The sequence below is a fragment of the Antedon mediterranea genome, chromosome 3, assembly GCF_964355755.1.
Source record: "Antedon mediterranea chromosome 3, ecAntMedi1.1, whole genome shotgun sequence".
Classification (NCBI taxonomy): domain Eukaryota; kingdom Metazoa; phylum Echinodermata; class Crinoidea; order Comatulida; family Antedonidae; genus Antedon; species Antedon mediterranea.
The window spans coordinates 6,538,885-6,566,046 of NC_092672.1; the positions used below are offsets into that span (position 1 = coordinate 6,538,885).

The 27,162-nt window shown below is 32.3% G+C and overlaps 3 protein-coding genes across 3 annotated transcripts in view; 2 read left to right on the top strand and 1 right to left on the bottom strand.

The window, feature by feature from the left end:
* Positions 1–141: 141 nt before the first annotated feature.
* On the top strand, positions 142–9,575 carry LOC140043468 (WD repeat and SOCS box-containing protein 1-like). Its single transcript, XM_072087982.1, has 8 exons — positions 142–358; positions 3,571–3,754; positions 4,437–4,672; positions 5,239–5,468; positions 6,971–7,143; positions 8,031–8,144; positions 8,907–9,017; positions 9,296–9,575. The coding sequence occupies exons 1-8, from the start codon at positions 325–327 to the stop codon at positions 9,471–9,473; spliced, it is 1,260 nt and encodes a 419-aa protein (XP_071944083.1). The 5' UTR covers positions 142–324; the 3' UTR covers positions 9,474–9,575.
* A 5,011-nt stretch (positions 9,576–14,586) lies between these two features.
* LOC140044693 (oligosaccharyltransferase complex subunit ostc-like) lies at positions 14,587–17,498 on the top strand. The gene is made up of 4 exons (XM_072089319.1): positions 14,587–14,772; positions 15,304–15,377; positions 15,728–15,945; positions 16,691–17,498. Exons 1-4 carry the CDS (start codon positions 14,634–14,636, stop codon positions 16,707–16,709), a joined length of 450 nt encoding a protein of 149 aa, XP_071945420.1. The 5' UTR covers positions 14,587–14,633; the 3' UTR covers positions 16,710–17,498.
* Positions 17,499–19,581: 2,083 nt separating this feature from the next.
* Positions 19,582–27,162, bottom strand: part of LOC140044694 (dynein axonemal heavy chain 10-like) — a 33,889-nt gene continuing 26,308 nt past the window's right edge. Inside the window, exons 56-69 of the mRNA XM_072089320.1 lie at positions 26,983–27,118; positions 26,625–26,779; positions 26,203–26,421; positions 24,697–24,970; positions 24,198–24,454; positions 23,675–24,013; positions 22,983–23,489; positions 22,629–22,800; positions 22,138–22,269; positions 21,840–22,051; positions 21,489–21,656; positions 21,074–21,254; positions 20,707–20,852; positions 19,582–20,510 (exon numbers count right to left, since the gene is read on the bottom strand). Coding sequence (XP_071945421.1) covers positions 20,364–20,510; positions 20,707–20,852; positions 21,074–21,254; positions 21,489–21,656; positions 21,840–22,051; positions 22,138–22,269; positions 22,629–22,800; positions 22,983–23,489; positions 23,675–24,013; positions 24,198–24,454; positions 24,697–24,970; positions 26,203–26,421; positions 26,625–26,779; positions 26,983–27,118 — 3,045 coding nt within the window. The 3' untranslated portion in view covers positions 19,582–20,363. The remainder of the gene's footprint in view (positions 20,511–20,706; positions 20,853–21,073; positions 21,255–21,488; positions 21,657–21,839; positions 22,052–22,137; positions 22,270–22,628; positions 22,801–22,982; positions 23,490–23,674; positions 24,014–24,197; positions 24,455–24,696; positions 24,971–26,202; positions 26,422–26,624; positions 26,780–26,982; positions 27,119–27,162) is intronic.

The following is a 27,162-nucleotide window of genomic DNA, read 5'->3' on the forward strand; positions in this document are numbered from 1 at the left end:
TTTCTATTTGTTTTTGTTGTGAAATTATGAATGGGTGGGTGTTGTCCTATTCTGATCTGTGATTGGTCAATGTCGAGGAGGCCGCGGGGAAAAAAACTACACACATACGACGACGTTTGACAACGTCATGCCGGGGGATCGAGAGCGTGCAGAATTGACTCGACTCGCATTATTTGCAAGAGAGAAGACCGAGAGAGTAGGCCTACAGAAACACACAAAAGACGTTGATTTGGTTCTATTTTTATGGTTTTTTATCTATAGAATCCTTGTTTGCTCTGAAATATATAGATTGGATATATTAGAATATAAGATAGACAACTTGAAATGAATAATAGGTTGTCAGGCGAAGATGAAATTCGTAAGTATTTTTATGTTTTATAGGCCTACCTAGCCTAGCTAGCCACACAGGGTTATGCTACGTACGTAACTATAGTACCGTGTGGCCGCCGCCACCTTGAAATATGTAGGTCTACCGCCGGTTTTGCTTTTTTTATGATTCGAAATAGTATTATTGTATAAAAGATTGTCATTGATAACCTTTGGAATATCCATAGTACAATTTACATTATTCAAGAAACATTTATTGCAATACTGGTCACTGGTGGTACTAAAATGTTACTCAACTGTCCGTAGCCTTTAAATTAGGCCCTACCTGCTAGAGAAAAAGACAAAAACAAACAGCATTGATGATTATGATGACGTATTGTTTGTCAATATTATTAGTTGACGATCATCACAAAATTGATAGGCAAAAATTAGAGAAGAGTGCTAGCCTAGTGTTAGTAGTTTGTTAATTGGTGTGAGGATATGAACTTAATACTTAATATTACTAAAACCAAAAAGATGATAATAGATTTTCGTAAAACCGCAGTTGAACATAATGTAATAACTATTAAAGAAACCGAGGTTGAAAGAGTAACCCAATACAAATACTTAGGTACTATAATTGACAATAAATTAAAATGGGAGTCAAACTCTCTCATGATTTCCAAGAAGGCATCTCAAAGGCTCTACTTTCTCAGAAAACTCAAGCAAATTAGAGTTGATAACACTATTTTAATTCTATTTTATCAAAGTATTCAAAGTATTTTATCTTTTAGCATTGGATGTTTTTATGGTAACTTTACTGAAAATGATAAGAAAAATATTGAGAGACCACGTAAAATTGCACAACGTATTATTAAAGCTGATCTAACGCCTTGTTCATTTATCTATGAAAAGAGTATTTAAAAAAAAATTAAACAATATTATGAAAGACCCCACTCATCCGTTACATTACTGTTATAACTTAAATAGATCAGGCATTAGGCTACGACCTCCAAGAGCAAATCTTTGTAGAACTAGAAAATCCTTCGTTGTAAATAGCATTCATATTTTTAATTCTAATGTAAGACGTTAATGCAATTTTTAATAGTTTTACATTTTTAACAGTATTTTTAACTTTTTATCTTGTATTTTTAATCTGTTATAATAATACTGCACCTTTTTAAATTGTTGCAATATTGTTGTTTTAATCTACCAAGCAAAGTGAATTTCCATTTTTATGGACAAATAAAATATCTTGAATCTTCTTGAATCTTGAATCTTTTTTATTTTTAAATTGTTTGGTGTTTTATTATTTAATTTAAAGTTTATTATGATGCCAATAAATTACTATTTTGTATTTACTAATAGTTTACTACTATATTATTGCGTATTCATTGTGTTTCATGAAATTGTAATTAAAGATAATAATCATTTCGGTAATTTAATAATTAATAATTTATATGTTTTGATGAATAAGACAGGCTTTCAACAAATAAAACACTCATTTGTTGAAAGCACACCTACTGTCTGTTACTTGCTAAGGTAATAAATATAAACCATTTATTTAATTAAATTATAAATCTACTGCTTTTTTTTTATCTAGTCTATGTCATTAAAAGAGTGGTGTTTTTTATATGGAAAATATATTTTATAATTTGTTTTCAATCGTACAATGTAAGGCCGATCTTTTAAAAACATTTTCATTACAGTAAATTGTTTTTCTGATATTTAATTAATATCATGGTGTCCTGAAATCCCATGAAAACGCTGTTATTTTTATGCTCGGCTGGTCACAACTGTTTGTCATCTCAGCAAGATGGCTTCCGTAGCACGAAAATCGTGTAATCTATAACGTGAACCTTCAATATTGCAGAAACCATTAATAGAATTTCACTTCACTAATGATTGACCAATAGAAATAAACTAATAATGAACAACATGTGATACAGTACAATAGTAACCAATCAGTAATAATGATGGTGTGTTTTGTGTTTGTACATAAATTGTCGATTCAGATAAGCTAAGTACATACTGTAGTATGTGGTGTTAAATGTTTATAGGTTATGTTGGTGCTAGTGTGGAGTAATGTACTGTACAGTACCTGTCAACATACATAGTGTCTAGAGTTAGATCATGGAGAATTTCTCTATGGTTAGATGAATAAATGTTACAACAAAATTCACTGAATATTACTACTCATACAATAGAAGGATTATTGCAATATAAATCTTGATGTGACCTTGTTTTTTCTTGATATGACCTTGTCGTTATTATTTATCAGGAAATATTTGCACTTGATCCGTAGTGTTGACTAAAGATAAATATAATTTAATATTTTTATTTCAAAATGAAAAGACTAGTCTCTTTTACAATAATTGATAATATACATTTATAAGATAATTTTTATATAAAAATTAGACTACTGTGAATTGAAATCTATACTACCGTTTTCCACATTACTGTACCTGTACAGTATTTACAAGTCTGTAGCCAAGATTTTTAAAAAGGGGTTCTTTTCCCCCCCAAAACAAATAAAATAAATTTAGGCCTATTTATTACTATTAGTATTAGTAGATGAAATTAATTTATCTGGCTAGGTATAGGATTGGACAACAAAATTGTCATGAGTTAGGCCTATTTACTAGCACTTTCGCTGCTTGAAAATATGGTTGTTTCAAACCCAACGAACCCCGGCTACTTGCTTGATTTATTTTAGAAAAATTTAGGAATCTTCAAAGATACTTTTTTTAACAGATTACAGACTTATTGGTATTGTTGTCTACATGTACCTGCAGTTTATAAAAAACTACTAATGAACTATTGATTGAAGCGGAACAGGTCAATTTGTGACCTCAATAAAACTATTTATCCCTGGAACTTTTTGAAAATTGAGCATGGTGAACGTGCACAGTATAATGATATGACTAGTGTAGAACTGTAAATAGGATCAGCTTTAACGGAAACAGAATGACTTCCATAACTGAATGCAAATGTAACAAAGATTTCCTATTGTTCAACAGAATGACTTTTGTAATTTAAGGCAAATGTAAAACCATTTTCTATCTTTGAACAAAATGAATTTTGTAATTTTTATAGCAAATGTAAAATGATTAACTAATTGTTATTTTCTATGCTAGATACTGTAAAGTAATTATTGGTAATGTATTTAAAATATAAAAAAGATTTCGTATGAATCCTACATGTATGGTAAATAAAGTGAAAACGTGTATTAAAAATATACACTATTAATTGTTTGATTTTCAGCCCAAGCGCCTGTTATATGCGAACTAAGAAACAACAGACCAACTGCACAGGTTTTACGACCTTTAGATACTAACCACTACGAGACATGGCATGTCGCATTCTCACACAATTGTAAATATTTTGCCTGGTCATGTGGTAACAGAGTAGTGAGACTTGTACAGTGGAACAAACAAAAGACCAAAGTGTAAGCTTCTTTTACATTGTTTTTTATTTCTATTGACTGAATAATTTTGGCACTAATTAAAGGGATCATGTCAACAGTAATCCACTGCAGTTACTGCAGTAACTATATCTTACTGCAATAATGTGTGGTTATAGTCGTTTTCAATGTAGAAGTAAATGAAGATAGTCATTATAATAAACAGTGTATGTACAGTATGTATGTAAACAAAATATACTTGCTTAAAATAATTGCATAAATAGGTTCAAACAAACACAGGTGTTGTAGAATAAATTTTACATGGTCCCTATATGAAATTGAGTATTATTTTATTATAATATAAACTTAATCTACTGATGTAACCATTTTTTAGAACATTGACTCTACAAAAGGGAACGACAATAATTGTTGTTAATATAATATACTGTAAGTAAGGAAAAAATTAAAAAGCAATCTTGATAATTTATAACAATAAATTATCTACTAATTAGGTGATTTTATTATTATATGTGACATAGATAAACTTTAATCAAAAATTGTCTTCCTTATCAAGATGTTAATATTAAGAAGAGAGTATAGTTATAACATGGACCTATAAACTAATTTATAGGTCTCTGGTTATAAGAAATATATTTAAAATTCATTAAAAATAATTATCTGTATATACAGTATTACATTAATAAAAATGTATTTCAATTTATTTTAGAGGTTGGAATAATGACGGTTCTAGGATCGTTGCAGACCAAAATGGATCTCCAAAGCCATGGAAACAAATTGATTGCCCAGACTTTGTGCACTCAATAGCGTTTGGTTCATCAGTGCCGCGGAAGAAGTGGAGGAATGTCAAAGTGTACCATAAATACAATTATGAAAGTGAAAATGAGCTTATCCTGGCGATAGGTTTACAGAATGGAAAAATACTTACTTATGACGTAACAAGAGGTACTAAAGTGTGTTATATAAGAAAAAAGATTATGTTTAAACTCAAGACTGATATAATTTAGAAATTATTTATGATGAAAAAAATTTCCTGTCTAATCAAACATACAATAAAATTAGATAAATGTGTTCTTTTTATTAAGAATTCAAATCTTTTTTCAAATTTATCACATTTGTCTATCCCTATTCCTTGTTAAATTGTTGGGTGTCCAAGGTGTCTCCTTAATAGAGGTAGATAGTAGTACTGTATAAAACTTGTTCATTGATCAAATACTGAAGAACCATTACACTTACAGAGGTCACCTTCAGAACACAAAGCACTTATTTGTATATGATAAACTCATTCTGACAAAAATTGTGATGTGGCCATATATGATGTCACACTTGTTTGATAGTGAAGACTAGACAGGGATTAATGTTATGTGAGATGATAACAACCCTTACTGTATACTTTCTTATCTTCGTTTAATTTCCTGTGTATTTATATATTTTATTGTCTTTGTGAAGCATATAAATTGCATTATTTTATCTGATCAATATAGTAAAATTAAAATGTTAATTTCTTTCAGAACAAAAACTAGTGTTGGCTGATCACCATGAAACCATAACAGACCTTCGGTTCGCGCCCGATGGCAGCTTGATCCTTCTCTCGGCGTGCAAAGACCGAACGTTAAAAGTATGGGACATGAAAGATGATGGTAACATGATCGTCACGCTGAAAGGCCACACACGACCGGTTCGTGGATGTGGCTTTTCACATGATGCATCACTGCTTGCATCAGTTGGTGATGGCTGTGCGGTAGGTTTATAGGTTTTTAATTAATTAAATTTACCAGTATTTTAATGTAGTGTGAACCACTCAGCTCAGCCCACATAATTAACTTTGAATGGTGTTATGACAACTTTCAATAAAAAATAATTACATTATTAATTTTTTAATAAATACTAGTACAGTATACTGTATAATATCTTAAGCCATTTCTGTACAATATTTCTTGTAATTAAATCCCTTAATTTGAATTATCTGCAGCATATTTACATTTAATGTACTTTGTACAAATTTTGATGGTAGGATTTTTTACTGCCAACTAACAGTAACACACTCGTATTTTTAATGGTATTTAGAAATTTAAATTCTCTTAATTTAATGTAATATGGATTATGTTGCCTAGTAACAAACCATTGTTGATAAATTGTATTTTGTTTAGCTATAACCTTGACAATATGGTACTAACATAATGATCTTGTTATGTAATGAGGATTCCAAAATTATTACAGCATAATAAACATACATTAAATGAATCTTAAAATTAGTGTTATTAGTACTGTATAATCATGGTATAATTATTTTAATCATTGCTATTAGTAGTATTATAGCCTTTTAAAATTATTATACTCTTTTAAAATTATTATACTAATAGTACTATTTAGTAGCCACATTCAGTTTCATTTCATTTCATTATTTATTTGGTCTATTTGAGTATATACAAAACAAAAAAAACTGAAATTGGGGGGACCAGGGTCAACCTAAGTGAACTTAATCACTGTAGCTGAGCCGGTTGACCCAACCCCAAAGTCAGTTTACACATAAAAGATGTAAAGACAAAATACAGTTACAGCGAATCAGTTGTACAATTACAATAATTTAGGATCCATTAAATATTATTCTACTGCAGGTACTACTGTATATTATACATTTAACACAATTGTATTGTAAAAAGTACCTTTTACTCCATGTTTTGTATTCAAACACGGTTTTTACAGTGAATGCCTCATAAACTTTAATGAAAGAAACTAAAATTATATGTAACTGTAGTTGAATAGTTAATATTAATCTTAAGAAATGCAGTATAGTAAGGGATCATTTTTAAATTATAATACTGAAGTTACTACAGAAATGCAGAATCTTTATTCATCAAATATGGAAATTTGTTTTGTTTACAAGCTCAGACAAACAAGCAAAAATATACATATTACAAAAAGTGTAATATATAACATTTTAAAAATGAAGAAAATCAGAAAAAAGAATAAAAATATAGTTTGTTCTAATGTAGAAGTTTATAAGGCAGTCATGGAAATAACCTCCCCTCCCCCCACTCCACCCAAAAGAAATACATGTTAAACAGTAAAAAAAATATATATAATTATTGTAGAATAATTTGTCCATTCAGCCCCTGTCTGTGGACAGATGAACAGGCATTGTTTGGTGGCAGCACTGAACATGAAGGGACCCTTAGTTGTGTTGGTCGTCGCAGGTTATTTACATTTTTACATTTACAACTAAAATGTTGTTTTTTTCAGGTACTATTATGGGATATGAAGACATACAAGAGGATAAGGAAGTTAACTGGTCATTACAACGATGTTGTAGCCTGTGAGTTTTCGTCTGATGGTGCTTTGCTGGTCACCGCTTCTCGTGATACCAAGGCGATTATTTGGGATCCGCATCTGGGCATCGTACTGAAAGAGTTCTTGTGAGTTTTAAGACTTTATTTTTTTAAATATACTGTAAGCAGGCTTGACTGTAAGCATTAGGTTTATGGCAACTAGAATTTGAGATAGTTGGCTTTAGATTTGTTAAATACTATTGTCTATATGTAAACCTTATATGAATTATCTTAACTATTTTTAGTCGCGTGGACGCGACTCTATAGTTCACTATGTCTGTCGGTCTGTCTGTCGGTCTGTCTGTCGGTCCGGTATCACTATGTGTTTTATCGCTTTCTGACCTTATCTTGATATCAGTTTAATCTAGCTAAGTCAATTTTTCACAGTATATTCCTTATGGCCAGGAATCGATGTGGTTATGTTTTCACGGCGCGCAATAAAAAATTTAACGAAATCACGTTTGTAATCATATCTTCACAACCATGAATCACAATTAAATAAAATTTGGTACTCATAAATTTCAGGGCATAAATCATCATATGGCAATACAATTACGTGCGTAGCGCAAGTAACGCATGCGTACGGGCGCTTAAAATTTTCAAAATTTATTTTCGATGAAATAAGAGTACGTTTCAGGCAATTTTAAGCGTTTACAAAATTGCCATGAGTGCGCAGATTTTTGCGCGCGCACTGTGCGTTAAATGTTATTGCGCACTCTTTTTGCCCGATTTCTGTTTTCTTTACTTACTTTTCAACTCGAAATTACGTTATACGAGCACGTCAAAAGTGACAGGCTACGCACGTAAATTTAAAAAATATAAATGTTTTTAAACATTTCAACATTTTTAAACATGTTCAGTAATTTTGGTCAGTTGGTCGGTCGGTCGGTCTGTCGGTCCGGTATCACTATGCATTGTAGCACGCGACTTAATGGCTTTTGGCCTTGTTTACAATAATGTTTGTTTTATTTCAGCCATATGTCCCCACCACCACCAAAAATTCTTGCTGGAGGCGCTAATCATACGTGGTTACGAGACGTAGCGTTCTCACCGTTTGGTACGCACATTATGACTGTTGCAGATGACAAGTATGTAGCTCTCATCATTGTTATCACGATCATTGTTGTCACTGTCATTGTTGTCGTGATCATTGTTATCATGATCATTGTTATCATGATCATTGTTATCATGATCATTGTTGTCGTGATCATTGTTGTCGTGATCATTGTTGTCGTGATCATTGTTATCATGATCATTGTTATCATGATCATTGTTATCATGATCATTGTTATCATGATCATTGTTGTCGTGATCATTGTTGTCGTGATCATTGTTGTCGTGATCATTGTTATCATGATCATTGTTATCATGATCATTGTTATCATGATCATTGTTATCGTGATCATTGTTGTCGTGATCATTGTTGTCGTGATCATTGTTGTCGTGATCATTGTTATCATGATCATTGTTATCATGATCATTGTTATCATGATCATTGTTATCATGATCATTGTTGTCGTGATCATTGTTGTCGTGATCATTGTTGTCGTGATCATTGTTGTCATGATCATTGTTGTCATGATCATTGTTATCATGATCATTGTTATCATGATCATTGTTATCATGATCATTGTTATCATGATCATTGTTGTCGTGATCATTGTTGTCGTGATAATTGTTGTCGCTATCATTATAAATATATGAAGGGCATTATAAAAATATAAAGATAGAAAAAGCTATAAACAAAACAATAAAGAAAATCAGCCAGAACAAGAAAGAGCTTTCACGCAACACTTCTTCAGTGCAAATGAGAGTACAAATTACATATATATATATTTTTTTTTTTCTAGTCAATGTCGTTTTTGGAATGTTTTTGACAACAGTAGCCCTAAGTTTGTTACTGTTTTACCAGATAGTATCAGTTGCTGTTTCTCTCCTGATGGTCGAGTTGCAGCTGTTGGGTAAGTCAAGTTTTTTTACAATGTCACTTGCCCTTAAAAACACTTTAAAATGACATTCTAAAAGACACTTAGATTGACATAATGTTTAAATATTTTAAAGTTAATTCACACAAGCAATGAAAATCAACTTCCAAAAACACTAAAAAATGACATTTTTTAAAACACTAAAAAATGACATTTTTAATTGGTAATTGTTTTGAACATACATGATAATGATGATGGCAATATACTGTGGAACTGTACTGTAGCTTATATTTATAAACATTATTTTTTTTTAGTTCAAAAAACGGATCCGTCCACTTCATATCATACCCAGTATCGGTACAGAAACTTGCTCAACTGTGTCGGCACGTTATCCGACGAATCGTCCAGAACACAAACAACATTGATCGATTAAGTGTGCCCCTTCCACTGAAAAGATACTTAATGTACAGAGACTTTGAAACGTTTGGTTGAAGGAAGAGTGATGCTATTCTGAAGTATAATGCAATAGTGCAAATAATTCCATGGTATCTTCCAAAGTAAACAAATACTTATTATTTAATAAAATTCCCAATACAGTAGCTTGGGGACCCATACAAGTATTTTAGAGGTGTCCTCAGAATAGAGTTTGTGTGGTCATAGTGTGAAAATATGTATTTCCCCTCATTAATTTCATGGGAAAGTGTCCCCTAAATAGTGGTGTCCCAAAGGAGAGGTTCTACTGTATATGTGTAGGTTTAAGTTTTATTCAGTTTTACATGATACAGTATTACCAATTGTATATTTTTTTAGAAATATGAAAATAATTCTGTGGTATAGCTTCTCGAAATGGAGGTCTTACCAAATTTATGTGTGGGAGTCAGTTTTATTCAGCTGTGCGATTTCAATATTGTGTGATTGTACAATTAATACAACAAAATTACTGCAGATATTTAGTACAGTAGTACAATATACTGTAGTCAATTTTTTTTAGGATTCTTCTTATCACATAATTATTAAATATACTTTATGGTCTAGCAAGTAACAATTTGCTCAATTACATGCACAAATTTTAATTTTCCCCTCCCAAATTTTGTTTTCATAGTTACTATGAAATCTTATGGATAATTCAAAATAGCTTGATTTGTTTGTGTCTGTATGTTGTTTGATCAGATCACAATGGTACTGTCAATTTTTGTGGTGAGTGTGGGTATCAAATTGGTTTGAGATATTTATATTCACAGCTAATCAAAGATGTTAAAATATTTTAATGAAAAATTTAAATCGGTGTGTGGTTTGTATAATGTGTTGTTACAGTAATACTGTATTGCAAAAACAAACAAAGTTGTATATAGAAGTGTTCACACTACATGCGAGAGGGTGAGATACTGTGTTATGCATAGGGTATTATGGAATAGCATGTATACAGTATATAATTGATTGGGGCTGCAGATTTATTTCCATCTTCATTTTATCAAATGAATAATTGAATATATGTAACAATGTATGTTATGAATATAGGGTGCAAAATAGAAATCTATACATGATGGAATAGTGTACCATTGAGAAATAACACACTGTTAAGCCTGGTTTCCATTAAAATCGCTACAGCGTTTCCATTAAAATCGCTACACGCGCAGATGTCGCCGACGCAATCGGGAAGGCTCCCCAATTCATCGCAGTCAAATCGGCAAAGTTCAACCATGTTCAACTTTGCCGATTTTGTCGGCGATGAATCGTATACGCGTACCAAAGAATATTTAGCACTCGTCGCGTACTAGATCCCCGATAAATTCTAGCGTTTCCATAGAATCGCTACGCTCTGTCGTGTAGCGATTTTATGGAAACCAGGCTTAAAAGAGAACAAATTATTATAAACTACAATGCATATCCAATAGTTGGGGGAACAATTTGATCAATAATGTTCACAAGGAACCAAATGTTTATAAAACTCAGAACTAAGCACATTATTATCTTATCTAAGCTGACTGTGTGTGGATTAAAATTTTGTGTATAGCAACTTGATCTAAGATGATAGAAATGTTATATATTAACAATCATCATAATAGTGTAATAAGCGATTATTATGGTGCTAAGTTTAATTTCACTGTGCTATGTTTGACTGTGGCGCTCATTGAACTGTGACAGTAACATTCAATCTGTCCATTATTTTACTGTAGTTTTAATTACAAAGTTCAAATTGAAATCACATTGCGATTTTAGAGTATTAATCAACTGCTCTAATTGTATTGATGATAATATTGTCCTCTTAATAGCTCTTAAGAATACATTTGTATCTAGATCTGATGAGTTGTGAATAATAGTACTGTGTCTGTTAATAGTAACCACAGTATTTCATCACAGTTTTAATTAGGCTGTAGGTATAAAGAGGTCATGTGAGGTGGTCAAATGCCTCACCTACAGTAGCGTTACGACTATGATTGCTCACTGGCACTGAGCAGTGCCCAGAGGAAAAACAGGAATTAAATACAGTATGTCGAAAACGCTAAAAACGCCCGAAGCATTCAGTGTTGGAGGGTTCCTAAACCACGGGCCTCAGGTCTCCGTGTTACGCCACAGCTCGCCTACGAATTTGCTGTGGGGGCTAAATTTAATGACTTCTTGCCTTCCCCCACCCACTCTATACCATGGAGAAATACGTTACAACTTATTTCTCCATGCTTCCACCCACTTGCTAAATATTCTTAATTTTATGGTCATTTTAAAGATTTTTGAAGAAAATCTAAAAACTTTAGTATTCAATTTTATGCTTTAGCTTTTAATTACAGCATTAAATATTGTATTATTTTTAAATATTGTATTATTTTTAAATATTGTATTATTTTTAAATATTGTATTATTTTTAAATATTGTATTATTTTTAAATATTGTATTATTTTTAAATATTGTATTATTTTTAAATATTGTATTATTTTTAAATATTGTATTATTTTTAAATATTGTATTATTTTTAAATATTGTATTATTTTTAAATATTGTATTATTTTTAAATATTGTATTATTTTTAAATATTGTATTATTTTTTGCCCAAAAGTTCTATGTATTTTTTTTTATTTAAAGTTACTACTTTGCATTTTCTATTTCTGAAATAAGAAAAAAAAAAATCATATTTATGAAATATTTGTTTAAACAAAGTTTATTTTATAAGTATTTGTTTTCTTTTAATATAAATATTTTATGTTGGTGTAGTCTGACCTTTTATTTAAAGTTTTTAAAATGTTAATTCTGTTTTTAATGAATATTTTAAATCCGTTTTCATGACTTTCATTAGGCACGCTTAGGACCCTCCTTTACCACATAATATTTAATATTTTTTTAGGTATAATAATAATTAGTTTCAGCATGGCCTCCATGGTTCCAGACACATAAGAAATATGTTTCGAAAGCTTTTACAAACAGCCATATTACGATGGATGTTTTACAAATTTGTATATTTAATAAGGTTATACTTAGGCCTATACAGGTGTGATACATATGTTACACTGTTTTACGGAATTTGCCTATCTTACTGTGTAAATTAAGTAGGAGTGTTTAAATAAAACAATAGACAAGATTTGCGAGTTCGCGGTGGACGATAATCACACCATTTATTCATCTACCTCGTTCTCTATTGTTCTTTTACATTGTTACGTTACCATAGTAACACTAACAATCATTGTTCAACACAAGCTTAATTTTGGTCCTTGTTAAAAAACCAAAACAAGTACTGTTGAACTTGTAGAGTGTGTTCGTTTCTCTTTTAATCGGAGATAAATTGGTAGGAATGAAAAAGCTGGCACAACCAGCAAACAAGTTCTTTATTTGTATTCATTATTAACGTTACAGTACAAATGGTCTATATGTGTTCATTCATGAATAAAATAAAATGCAAAGTACTGTATAAAAGTGTTGTGTTTTCCCATGTTCCGCTACCTTACGGGTCGTAACTCTGTTTCAATCAAACATCTATTTTACGTGATGTGGTTTAATCATGGAGGTTATACCTCCATGGTTGAATAGATATCTATGTAATTGTACTTTTTCAAGTTAATCGAATTGTGACGCATACTTTATTTTAGAGGTGTTGTGTTGATCATCTTTAAACACCTCAACCCATCCCCCAAATTATGACATTAGATTAAACCATCAGGACCCAACGAAGTGTCCCCTTAACCAGGCAATCTGAACTAAGCAAGGCCTAACCCGAGGTATCTGAAAATAATTATATTTCCCGGTCGTTCGCATCACAAGAAAGTGTCCCTTATTAAAGAGATACTTACTCTACTACTTTATACAAACATTAGAGAATACATAATGTTTTATTTATTTAAAATATTGCAAAAATATTTGCTTACTACATAAATATTGTTCAACAAGTTCGAGTAAAATAGTGGTGTGAAAATTGTTTGATCTCACCGTCATCTGACCTTCATCTTTGGCCTCCTCTAAAGAAGCATAAAATCTTCTTTTAAATATAGCCTAGGCCTAGGCCTATACTTAGCCATACTTACTTGATATAAGTATAGCAAATGTAAATAAGAATCGATATTTCGTATTTCAAAATTTATTTGAAAAGTAAGTGCAGTTTTATTTCGTTTGAATGTAGGCCAGAGCAATTTAAAATCACTGTTCACAGTTGGAAGAATTTAATAATTCTGACTTCACAACGCTTGGATTTTGTTTTCGTTTGTTTTTTTCGAATGTATATTGTGACGTAACAATGGGAAAAACGTTCTATTTTGCGCGCACCTTTTGCGTGCGCGTATAGAGAGCGATACAATGATGAGATCATCAAAGCGTCACTCCGCAAATGTTTTTAGATTTTTAATTGATATAATTACATGTGAGTATATTGTTGTGATGATAAAATTAGTAGAAAATTTAAAATTATATACTAAAAACTGAAATTACATTTTCGTTATATATGATGACGAAATAGGAAAGTTTATTATCTCTGTTGAGTCAAATGATAAATGAATTGAATTGTGGACCACATATCCTAAATTTATCATAGATGTACTGTAATTCTGAATTTAGAGAGACAATGGATGTGAGTGAGTTATAGAATTCCCCTTAATTTATTTTGGCCAAGCGAAATCGGACCTTTATTTTAACAAAAATAAAGAGCAAAAGCACAAATGGTATATATTCAATACATTAATTGTTTGTGTAATGAAACCGAGATGTATAATTTATAATGTACTTTTGTTTGTTTATTACACATATATGAACCAAAATTAATAATTTGGAAAGAATTCACTTATAATGGTGATAATAAACCGGTTATTTTGAAGAAACAAAATAAATGTATAAAAAAAACAGGTCAAAAAATACTTTTTATCACTATATGCTGATTAAAACCTTGTTTATGGGAAATGACTGTTTTATCTAAGTTATTATACTTACTTATTATATTGTTCATATGTAAAAGGGTCCTACAAAAAAAAACACGATTATTGCAGGATCCTTGTTGTATTGCACTTATGATGTGATTGATGACTAAATGAATGTGGAATAAATAAAATGAAATAAAAGAAATGAAGTTCACAATGACCGTTTTGTTCTTTTTGTCACAAATTGCCCACCATATTTGAGCTACGTCACACAAGGTCAATTTTCTGGCAACTCTTTTTCTACGTGGCTCAAAAACTCAAAATGGAGACAATTCTTTCGCTTCCATTCACTGTTTTAGAATGTCCTCATCTTCGTTTGAAGAAGCCATCGTGGCTAAAATCACCCGGAGCAATGACAGTTTATGCAATTGTATTAGGCTCATACTTTTTAGTTACTGGAGGTTTGTATAAACTTGATGTAAATGTCATTTTAGCTAGGCCTAATTATGCCAATCCATATGCATTCACGTACGTATTGCTATGCACACGACTCAAGTATGCTCACCCCGCCATATGGCTCATAAAGAAGTTTGCTTACTGAAGGGCCTAGAATTCTAAATTACAATTTTGTCAAAATCTTACTGTTTATTTTGATAACAATTAGTTTTAGGACACCATATATCGCAATGATAGCGCACACATAGCAAATTATTGATTTATTAATAATCATAATGCCTAGAGTATAATAATAATAAATATTTAGGCTAGGCCTTACTTTACTTAGTTAGGCCTAGGCCTAGCCTTAGGTTAACATACAAGTTACTATACTAACTAATAGAAGTCAAGTATTAAAGTAGCCCTACTTACTACTATTCTAGGCTATATATAGGCCCTATATTAACTTTTTTTTTACCACAAAAGGACAGTTAGGGTGCGTCATTAAAAAGTCAACTTTTTTTATTACTATTAATTATTCTCTGGTTTATTTTCAGGACTCATCTATGATGTAATTGTTGAACCCCCAAGTGTTGGTTCAACCACTGATGAAAATGGCCACCAGAAACCAGTAAGTATTGGCTTATACACTAGCAATATATATAATTCTTTTTTATTGAAAAATGCTTTATAATACAATAATAATTTCAAGCTATGAACACAGCATTTTTACATCTAAGCTGGTAGAGGGGATTTAATCCTTTGTTAGAGCAACATTAAAATCACTTGCAATCGCATGTTTCACATGTCTTTTACCTTGATGTAAGACTTTAAAAACAAATGCTTTAGCACTGAAAGTGTCATTCAGTTATAGGACAGAATAAATAAATTGATTACTTTAATGCTGTGTAGTATCTTTTGATATATTTATTTTGTTGAAATTAACTCACTCTTAATATTTATATTTTTGTCTTCCTACAGGTTGCCTTTATGCCATACAGAGTTAACGGCCAATATATTATGGAAGGACTGGCGTCTAGTTTTCTTTTTACAATTGGCGGTTTAGGGTTCGTCATTCTAGACAAGTCTAACATGCCTAACACTCCAAAACTGAATCGATTCCTGCTGCTCTTTGTTGGATTTGCTTGTATTTTAATTCCTTTCTTCATGATGAGGGTGTTTATGAGAATGAAATTACCGTAAGTGGGATTTTTACTTTTATTCTAGAGCTCTGTCTACACTATCAAACTTTATGTGACAAAATAATGTGATATGCCCATGACATGATGATGTGACTACTATATTTGGGCACATCATTCTTTTTATATCAAAGTCTTAGACTGAGTCTGCTAAGTCGACTCATAGTATTATGGTGGTTTCGATTTGCGATGACTGATGTTGATCATTGTGTTATCGAACCTCACCAGGTTAAAAACTGTGACAAGAACCAAGGAAATGCGTCACAAATTCCCTGCATGCACACAATAATATTCTTTGGTCATCAGATGTTTCCTGCTGTACAGTACATACATACCCTAGACATACCTTGTCAGTGTTCTCCCAAAACTGGTTTTTCTAGGAAGATTTAATACCATAATAAATTGACTCCCTACTGATTAAAATGGTGTAAGAAACAAATATAACAAAAAATAAACACATTGTTGTCTAGTAGTGGTAGGCTACAGTAGGCCAATAAATTAAAAACAGATGATATACTATGGATGGCAGATAAGCAAAGATGCAAGTAATTGTAATCACAACTCGATGCTTGCAACCAGCTAGCTCAAAAGTCACAGAATATGATGTTCTATCCCAGTGTGTATAGCAAGACTATAAAGCCATGATACAGTGCCTTTGTACATCCATGGAGCTGTTTATAACTCCATGGTACATCCATCCATTAAAGCACATTCATTTTGATTTTAATTTTCTTTTTTCCATCAGGGGTTATCTGTCATCGTAAGCTGATTATCTCTTGATTTTTTGTTTGCTCTCCTGTTTTCAACGGAGTAATCCTTCTTTCTGGACGAACATTCGCATAATTACTTAACCAAAAAAATGTAATGTTGAACATTTTGTACTGATATGTTTATATAACAATAACAACTCGCTTTGTGAGTACTAGAGCGTATTTGCATTTCAGGTTTTAAGTTAGTTTGAAATAAATTTGCAATTGCAACATTATAATCCCAGAGAATTACTGTAGATGAATTTTATCAGGACTAGTAATATTACTGCAGTTACTGCAGTAACTACAGTACATATTTAAAATTGATGATAAATATATGATTTCAATGTAGAGTATTATTAAGCAGACACTGTAACAAACAGTGTGTGAATTGATTACGCTAGGAAAAGTTTAAATGTAGATACTGCAGTAACTGCAGCAGGTTAAAGTAATGTTAAGATGGTCCTTAAATTCATAGGTCTTGTATCTACTTATAATACTAATTAATTATTCCACAGTGATAATAATAATAATAATTATTATTTTTGAACCAGTTTTTAAAAATTAACTGAATTAATTGAATAAATAATTAATATTATTATATTATTTCATGCCAGTCCAAAAAGAGGACCATTTAGAAATTAGTGGTTTTTTTATGCTTAGATCATCCCGAATAAGCATTAATATATTTCAAAATAATAATTTAGTGAACTTTTTGATTTTTAAATTAATTTTTCCTTAATTGCTATTGTCCTATACTTCATGTCTGTTTCAAAAAGAAATATAATAAACGACAAATAACTATTTCGTTTCTACTGTACTGTATTAAATATTTTGAGTGTTAAAAATACATTTTAGGTTTTCCCCCATCCAGCCCTAATGACAAAAAGGCCCAATTTTGCCAATATATTCACTTTTTAAAATTCAATAATTATGCCATATATGCACATATATTGTGTTATCATCATCTTATAGAGCCATATTATTTAGTTATGTAAAAAAATAATAAAAAAGGGCGAAATTTTGTCATTTTTTGAAAATTTTCCTGTACAGGGATTTTTCGACAAAAATATCCACTTTTTAAAATTCAATAATTATGCCATAATATTGCCATATATGCGCATATATTGTGTTATCATCATCTTATAGAGCCATAGTAACTAGTTATGTCAAAAAATAAAAGGGTAAAAATTTGGTTATTTTTTGAAAATTTCCCTGTACTATAGTACAGGGATTTTTTAGAAAACTGAGCAAAATATCCACTTTTTAAAATTCAATAATTATGCCATAATATTGCCATATATGCGCATATATTGTGTTATCATCATCTTATAGAGCCATAGTAACTAGTTATGTCAAAAAATAAAAGGGTAAAAATTTGGTTATTTTTAGAAAATTTCCCTGTACTATAGTACAGGGATTTTTTAGAAAACTGAGCAAAATATCCACTTTTTAAAATTCAATAATTATGCCATAATATTGCCATATATGCGCATATATTGTGTTATCATCATCTTATAGAGCCATAGTCAATAAATAAAGGATAATTTCACTGTACTATACTGCCCCGTCATGAAAGAACGTCTCAACTGCATAAAGCAAAGTTTTTAGATAATCAACAAAACGTGTTCTTGTTTTAGCTCTTCAAGTGTGTAGATAATATTATTTTGATTAGCATAATAAACATGCGCTGAGACGAATAATGGGAACTGGTTACTATAGCACAATTAACATGAGCAGAACCCATTAGTCGACCCTGCGCATGTTTATTATGCTATAGTAACCATTTATGTCAAAACTGGTTACTATAGCACAATTGACATGCGCAGAACCCATTAGTCGACTCTGCGCATGTTTATTATACTATAGTAACCATTTATGTCAAAAGTAACCACTTTTGACGTAAATGGTTACTATTGCATAATAAACATGCGCAGAGTCGAATAATGGGTTCTGCGCATGTCAATTGTGCTATAGTAACCATTTATGTCAAATATGGTTACTGTAGCACAATTGACATGCGCAGAACCCATTATTCGTCTCTGCGGATGTTTATTATGCAATAGTAACCATTTATGTCAAAAAATAAAAGGGTCGAAAATCGGTCATTTTTCAAAAATTTCCATGTACTATAGTACAGGGATTTTTTCAAAAAAATGGCAAATTTTCGATAAAACTGGTTACTATAGCACAATTAAAATGCGCAGAACCCATTAGTCGACCATGCGCATGTTTATTATGCTATAGTAACCTTTTATGTCAAAACTGGTTACTATAGCACAATTGACATGCGCAGAACCCATTATTCAACATAAATGGTTACTATTGCATAATAAACATGCGCAGAGTCGAATAATGGGTTCTGCGCATGTACTATTGTGCTATCATAACCATATTTGACATAAATGCTTACTATAGCACAATTGACATGCGCAGAACCCATTAGTCGACTCTGCGCATGTTGTGCTATAGTAACCAGTTTTATCAAAAAATAAAAAGGTCGAAAATTGGCCATTTTTCAAAAAATTGCCAAAATATCCACTTTTTAAAATTCAATAATTATGCCATAATGTGCATATATTGTGTTATCATCATCTTATAGAGCCATATTAACTTTTTTTGTAAAAAATAAAGGGCAAAATTTTTCCATTTTCCGAAAATTTTCCTGTACTATAGTACAGTGATTTTTTTCAAAAAATAATCCAGTTTTTAAAATTCAATAACTCTGCCATAATATTGCCATATATGCGCATAATTATATTGTGTTATTATCATCTTATAGAGCCATAGTAACTAGTTATGTAAAAAAAATACTAATAGTACAGGGATTTTTTTCAAAAAAATGGCCAAAATATCTACTTTTTAAAATTCAATAATTATGCGATAATATATACATATATGCTCATATATTGTGTTATCATTACCTTATAGGGTCATAGTCACTATTTATGTAAAAACTAAAAAAATAAAAGGGTCGAAATTTGGCCATTTTCCTATTTTTTTCCCTGTACTAAGATTCCCTTTTTTTAAAATTACGGCATATACGAGTACAAGGATTTTTACAAAAATGACAGAGCACTATATTTTGACAAAACTTCCTCTTAATGACACTATGGTATACATAAGAATATAAGTATTATACAGTATTCAATATACAAATGAAATTGTCTAAAAATGAGAAACTAACTAGTATATAAATTGTCTTTGAAAAGCAGAAACATATATCACTTTCAACATTAACTTTTTCCTTTTTTTTCCTGTTGATTGTTCAGCCCTTCATTTTGCGCTATATTATCAAACATTATTATAATTATTATAACTGCTACACAACAGATAGATAATAAATATTAAAGATGTATTGCCCCCGAAAACATGAAAAGATGAAAAAATTGAATAGGTTACTCAGAAAAATTTTTAACCACAAAGCTGTTTAAAATAATGTGCTTCCAGTCTTCCCTATTAAATACTTTTTTCAGGTACCGTAAATATTTTTTTAGATAACATTTTCGGTCAAAGTGACATTAAAATGGAATATTCCATAAACAATTGGGGGTGGTCAATGTATCTATTTAGGTCATCCATTTTAACTTTAAGGTTATTATGAAAAGTGAGCATGTTTGATAAGTCTGACCCTCACGTGTGTTTAGCAAGTGGCCTTTCGCCAACATATTAATCTGTGTTTAGCACCAGGCAAACTCCCTGCAATATCCAGTGTGACGTATGCTCGGATGTAGCTAAATCTGCTTCAAACACCAGGCCAACACCCATAGCATTACGTCGCTGTGATGTTGTATACACTGGTGTTCTAAATGTATTCTGGAAAATAATAAAATTAAAGTGGTAACCGTGACAATATGGACTATAAATTGTGAAAATTATCTGTGATATTCAAATAAACCTAAAACACATTGATCCACAATATATACTGTAATACACACACACACACACATAGACAGATAACTTTAGATAGCTATCAGATTGCTACGATAGAGCTTTTTACTTTGTTGCGTACCTGTAGTTTAAGTCTATGAGCTTCAATCGGGATAACTTTCAGTATTGGAAGTTGCTCAATCAGCTGCTTAGGATGAGGGCGCTGTAAGCAACTATCCTCTCGATTCCATGCGGCACCCTCTAGATAAAGCCCTGACACAAAGCACCCTAAAAAATTAAGATTCAGTATTGTCAGAATAGAATAGTGGTTGTCTGCCTCTGTTCACTGGTAAGAAATACCAATGAGAGATGCACACAAGTTAGCTGTGGCTGACCAATTAATAATGTGATATGTATGAGTGCACAATAGAATGTAGAATACATTAAAAAAATAGTATGAAGAATTTATCAAACAACTATAACTATTTACACCATTTGGTGTAACTTACCAGAATGAGCACGCTCGCTGACCTCATCAGGGGTCATGTATTGTGTAACATTAGTATAGAGCGTTGATCTATCCAGAGGCCATCCATTCTTACGACAGGTTGCCTGTACTAAGGCAGTTAAGTATGACTCAGGTATGTGAAGTCCACTCAACCACATCACAGCTGGTTCACTCTCATTCACCTTGAGAAGAGAGAAAAACAAAGAATATTTAGTTTATATTCAGGCATGAAACTTTCACTCAATTATGTGGGCTTTGGCAAAACTGAATAGACGGTAAACAAAATTCCTTGCAGAAATACAGTCTCCACCTAATAGTCCTAACTCCTGGTTCCTCTTTTCTTAAAACTTTTTACATAAATAAATGAAATATTGGTCTTTCCAAAGTAATATCAAACACAAAAATACTGTATGTACCCATGTTGTATACTGTGCAAATCGACGTTGGAAATGCACCATCCAGTTACCAAGAGACTTGAGCGTATCAGGGGCGAGCTGCCTCCATATACCTGGAATCTGACCATTGTAAAGAGATCGTGATACATTGTCCAAAACGTTGCTCATACCAACTTCTCCTTTTAAGGCCTAGAAAAATAAATCCCCAAATAAAATAAATGATATTAGCAGTAACAAAAACAAGAGCTAAAAGGAAAGTACAGAGAAAAGACAACAATCTATTATTATCAATTATAGCCAAACAATATTAAAGTCACAGCCTAACTATAATCTGTAGTCACCAATAAAAAAGAAACAACAAATTGCAATTACCCTTTGTAATTCAATGAGAGATTTTGACATCCTCAAGATGAGTCTATTAAAACGTTCTAACTCTTGTAAAAGAACGACAGTTGTTGGTGAGATTTCAACGCCAAATTTCTTGCGTAACTTGTCCAAGTCAAATTGTTGAGGCAGTTTGTTCTGAATGTCCGATGCAATACCAGCAATAAAGTCCTCTCGACTGATACCGGTTCCAGACTCGCCTGATAAAGAATATAACATTATTGCAATTAAAAAGAAATAAGAAATGTGTTCTTTAATGCTTTTTGTTTGATTGTTGTAGACTCACCTGTCTGTGGTTGCAGCTCAACCAGTTGTGACCACATGTCTCTAGCGGCGTTAGTATAGTAATTAATCTCTGCGTTGGGATGCAGTCCAAATACTTCTGGAGTGTTAGCCAGTGGAAGTTCCTCGATTGCCACTGTAAAAGGAATTCACAAAAATAATTTTGGGTACCGGATTGTCTTTAATGTGTTAATATTTGCAACATGCTGAAATCCTTCTAGTTTTTATAATAATAAAATTTATTCGGTCACTAATGAAAAATAACCAGGAGTGAGAATAGGCAAAGTCCAAACCGGTTCTGCACTCACTCAATAACAACATGTAGTAGTATACCAATACTTAGTGTTTGAGTTTGGGCACTGCAAACCATATCTACAGTATTACCACAGATTCAAGGCACTCCTTGGTCATAGTACAAAACAAGTCTTCTCAAATAATAAGGTCCACGTGAACTCCATGTGTCACTCTCATAAAATTACAGAGCATATTACTTACATGTGTAATTATCTTTTGGTCCAAGTTCTGGAATGTGATAATCAACTTCATCATTGTAATAGAAATGGAATGGTTGGAATGTGTCAAAGATGAAGTCACCCATATACTCATCCATGTAAGTGTTCAGGATTCGACGATCAAAGTTGTCAATGGCACGTCCACCGTACATGACCTAGTAAAACAGAAACACTGTAATTTAATAACTGCTTTAGTTTTACCATCATTGGTGTGTCTGGATGTATAACCTTTCGATATTCTCGACAATACTATTCTTTTTTGTATGATTTTGGGAGTACTATAGATAGATAGATGTAATGACATGAAAATGATAAATAATGTATTGATTAATCTTACCTCTCCAATCAAGTACTTAAGACTGTTCCATGGTATCTTGGTCTCGCCTTGCTCAAAAGCTTTTGTCAGATACGTATTCAAAATCTCATGGCAGACACGGAAGTCAGACTCATTGAAATCATAAGGAACGTTCCATCCAATCTTACCGTACTTGCGTCTCTCCTGCACCACAGCATGGAAGAACGCCAGCACAAAGATTAATGGCTTGAATGATGAGTGAGGGCAACTTTCTAATGCATTTGCAGAAATTTTATGGTAGGTGCTTCTGAGATTCAGTTTAAGACCGTTGGGTGGTTCAGTCACAACCTTGAGAGATCTCTGGAGGATACCGATTGGGAAAGCTGGTGTAGGATCTGTGGTCAACCACAGACGGAAATCTGGATGTGGTTTTGCGATTCGCTCCAATGCTTTCTCAAGATCTCGAAGCCACTTGGCAAGAAGATGACAATTCTGTAACATTAACCATTGACCTCGAGCAATAGCTGTTTCCAAGAGTTGTAAAGCAACCTATAATATTCAAAATAAAAATAATCAAGCTACAATACAAGACCAATAAAGTTGATTTTAAACATCATAATATCCAATGGCCTTTTCAGCAATCATAATTTAAAGTAAAATCCATTTTGTGACAACAACATTTTCGTCACAAACATTTATTTATTTAAACACTAGCTGGGGTGCCATACACTCACCTTTTCTTGGCCTTGACCCATGGAAAGGAACTTGAGCTTATTACCACCAAAACCAGACCTCTCTGCCAACTTAGTGAGATCACTTGCCGGATCAGAACCAGGACTCAGGATGAAAACGATGGGAGAAAATGGTGTACTCTGGTCCCAAATGGCATCGTAACTGATAACTGGTGGAGTTACATACTTCTCGCCCATGCAAGATGTGACATAGTCTGTGATGGCACGGTAAACTCGATCTACACGGAAGCAACGAAGGAGAAGGAGTCTCTGGAACTCATTGAGTGTGTCCTTGTACTTCCCAGGAAATGGGGCCTGTTCTGGAGCATCCAAGTCATACCACTGAAAAAGAGCAATTTTAGATAATCAGATGAATGAGGGGAAAATTTAAACAGTACTAAGACATTAGTTTCTTTGGGACATCCCTAATAAGGGGACAAAACAGGTTTTAACACTACAGCCACTTCTTTGGAATGTACCACAAACATTCATATCTCATTATTTTCCAAAATGCAAAAATAATCACCTTCTTCCAGATGTCATCATTCTTTTCAACATCATCAGGAAGTGTTTTCAAATCATCTGCTATCTGGTACAACTGCATGATATCTTCCCAACCTTGCTCTGGCATCCATTTGTTAGGACACTTTCTCTTGCTCTTCTCCAGTGAGAGATTTCCTTTAATAAAGAAGTCCAGCTCCTCTTGCGGCAGCAGTCCTTCACTCTGCTGGAGTTTGATTGTCATTTGGAAAGAGAACAGCAATTTGTGCTTCTCAAATAATCCTGAACAAAAAAGGCAAAGCAAAGGTTTGTAACTAAAGCTATGTCTACACTATCAAACTGTAAGTGATGTGCCCATATATGGACATGATGATGTCATATTACTACCATTAAGCATATCACTACCATATTTGGGCACATCACACTTTTTTTGTCACATAAAGTTTGATAGCGTAGACAGGGCTTTAGAGATATTAACTTTTGTAGAATTATAATTATTTATTATGAACAGTACTATTACTAACCTGTGCAAGCATAGTTATATACATTATGAGTCAATGCGTCTTTTATATTCGCCAATCGTTTCAAAAGTATCGAATCTGGTAAACTCTTCTTCAGTGAGTGTGTGAACACGTCAAGGAACGAGGCTAGCGAGTACTGGTACATGTTGTTTATGAGAGCCATTTCAGAAAGAACAAAGAACAGAATTGCACCTCGCTTTGCTGCGGGACGATAGCCATCTCGCATTTTGTCAATGTCAATGGCTGTTTTGGCTGCCAGCTTCAATTTTTCGGAAACCTGAGATAAAACAAATGTTATAGTGTTAATGACCTTGTACGTACTCCTCTTTGTGGTCTATTTCTGAAGGACTATAAAGAGATGTAGGAATTAAGCTCATTTAAACTTTGTTCCCACTAGCTACACAACGCAATTGATTTGACCAATATTACAAGCAACGGGAATTCGAACAGTGACTTGTCATTGGTCAACTCGCTTGTGTAGCGCGTACGTCCTTGCATTGTGTCTCTAGTGGGAAGTATGCCTTAGATTTACCTTTGGGGAATTTTCATTTTGAATATGGCATACTTTGGTTCTATAGAAGGAATGCCACAAAACTAATAAGTAATAGTCATAGTCATATATACTTTATTGTCCATTTAAAAAACAGAAATGTGATTTGAAAACTGGCAAAATACAAAAATATAAAATACAATTTACAAAAACACACACAAAAAGTTAAGAGGCTAAAAATTGTTAAAATTAGATAAAAATTATCGGTTACATTTTACCTTTGTACTCTGGAGTTATATAAGTGTATAGCATTAGGTACAAACGAGCACCTAAACCGTTTTGTTTTGGTATTAAGTGCACGTAGTCTTATGCCAGAATTCATGAGAGCAAATTGTTTGTGAAGAGGATGTGTTTCATCATCAATGATACTTTTTACTTTTTTTAACACATTTTCTTTATACAAGGATTCAACATCAGGTAAGTGCTCTCCTACTAGTCTAATTGCTCTATTTCCTATTCGATTAAGTTTAATTTTATCTTTTTGCATTGTATTACCATAAAAACAAACATTACAAAAAAGTATTACACTGAGAATTACAGAGTTATAAAACAATTTAAGTATAGTTTTGTCAATTTGTAGGTACTTCATTTTTCTTAAAATAAACATCCTTTGGTTGGCTTTGCATGTGGCTTTATTTACATTATTTATCCAATTTAGCTTATTGTCAATTATACAACCCAGATATTTGTACTCATTTACTACTTCAATCTCATTTTCATTTATAATCAGAGGTTCTAAGGGTTCTTTAATTTTCCTAAAATCAATTTGCATTTCTTTTGTTTTCTTTATGTTTAGTTTCAGGTTGTTATTGCAGCACCAGTGATAAAAATCACATCCTAGTTGTCTATAGCTTGTTTCATCATTGCCAGTAATGTATCCAGTGATAATGTTAATGTTTCTGTAATTATCATTGCAGCAGTTTCATTGATGAAATTCTTCCTGCATATTAAACACTTACCTCGGTTGCCTTAGATTTTGTTTCCTCCAGCGTTTGGACCAACTCTGTGTTGTCAAGCATGTTACCAGTAGATGTTGCCAACTCACGTAAAAGAGAATCTTCAAGATCTTTCAGGAGTCGCTTGTTGTCACTTGTTTCTTGGATCAGCCTTTCACGTTGTTCCTCTAGTTCTTTGCGTTCAAAGCCAACGATGACACTTAGCAGTTGATCTTCCAAACCCTGATTTAATATAAGAATCACAAAATAAACTATTTTCAGAGTACAGTATTTATTTTATTTCTTTTTCCCAACTCTAAATCTAACAGGAGCGAACAAACACATATATAAACAGCCTACATCATACAATTATATTACTAAATGACATTACACATGGAGAGTGTTGCTATATCTACCAAAAGAGTGTATAATGAACAGTATACTACCTTCAGTGTGACAGTGTAGTTGATGACCATAGCTTTGCCAAAGACAGCAGGGGTGTACTTGGGGTTTGCCAGCTTAGTATTCAAGTAAAGACGGAAGTTGGGATCATAATCAACCTCTTTGTCGCCTAGCATAATGAATTCACGGCCAGCTTGTCCTAGACAAAACAGAATATTAATATTATCAATACTGTGAAATAGCTCAGAAATTTAGATGGTTTGTATGTATGGATCATGATATATAATCAGACATATGTCTGGCATTTTCTACATGTGTTTGTCATGTATTATTGAAGGTTGACTAGGGCATTCTAGAATCAAGCAAGAAAATGTTTTGATCTTCTTTAAATTTATTGTTTACCTTTAATATTCTTCTCCAATACATTATCAATGACAGGGTCAATGTACTCATCAACATCTTGGAAGAGGAATGGGAAACCATACTTGATGGCAAGCTCTAACTGCTTCAAGAAATCAGGGTCACTGAACGTACACACCTATGAAAGAAAGCACATCCTTTATTCCTTGGAAATAAAAAGAT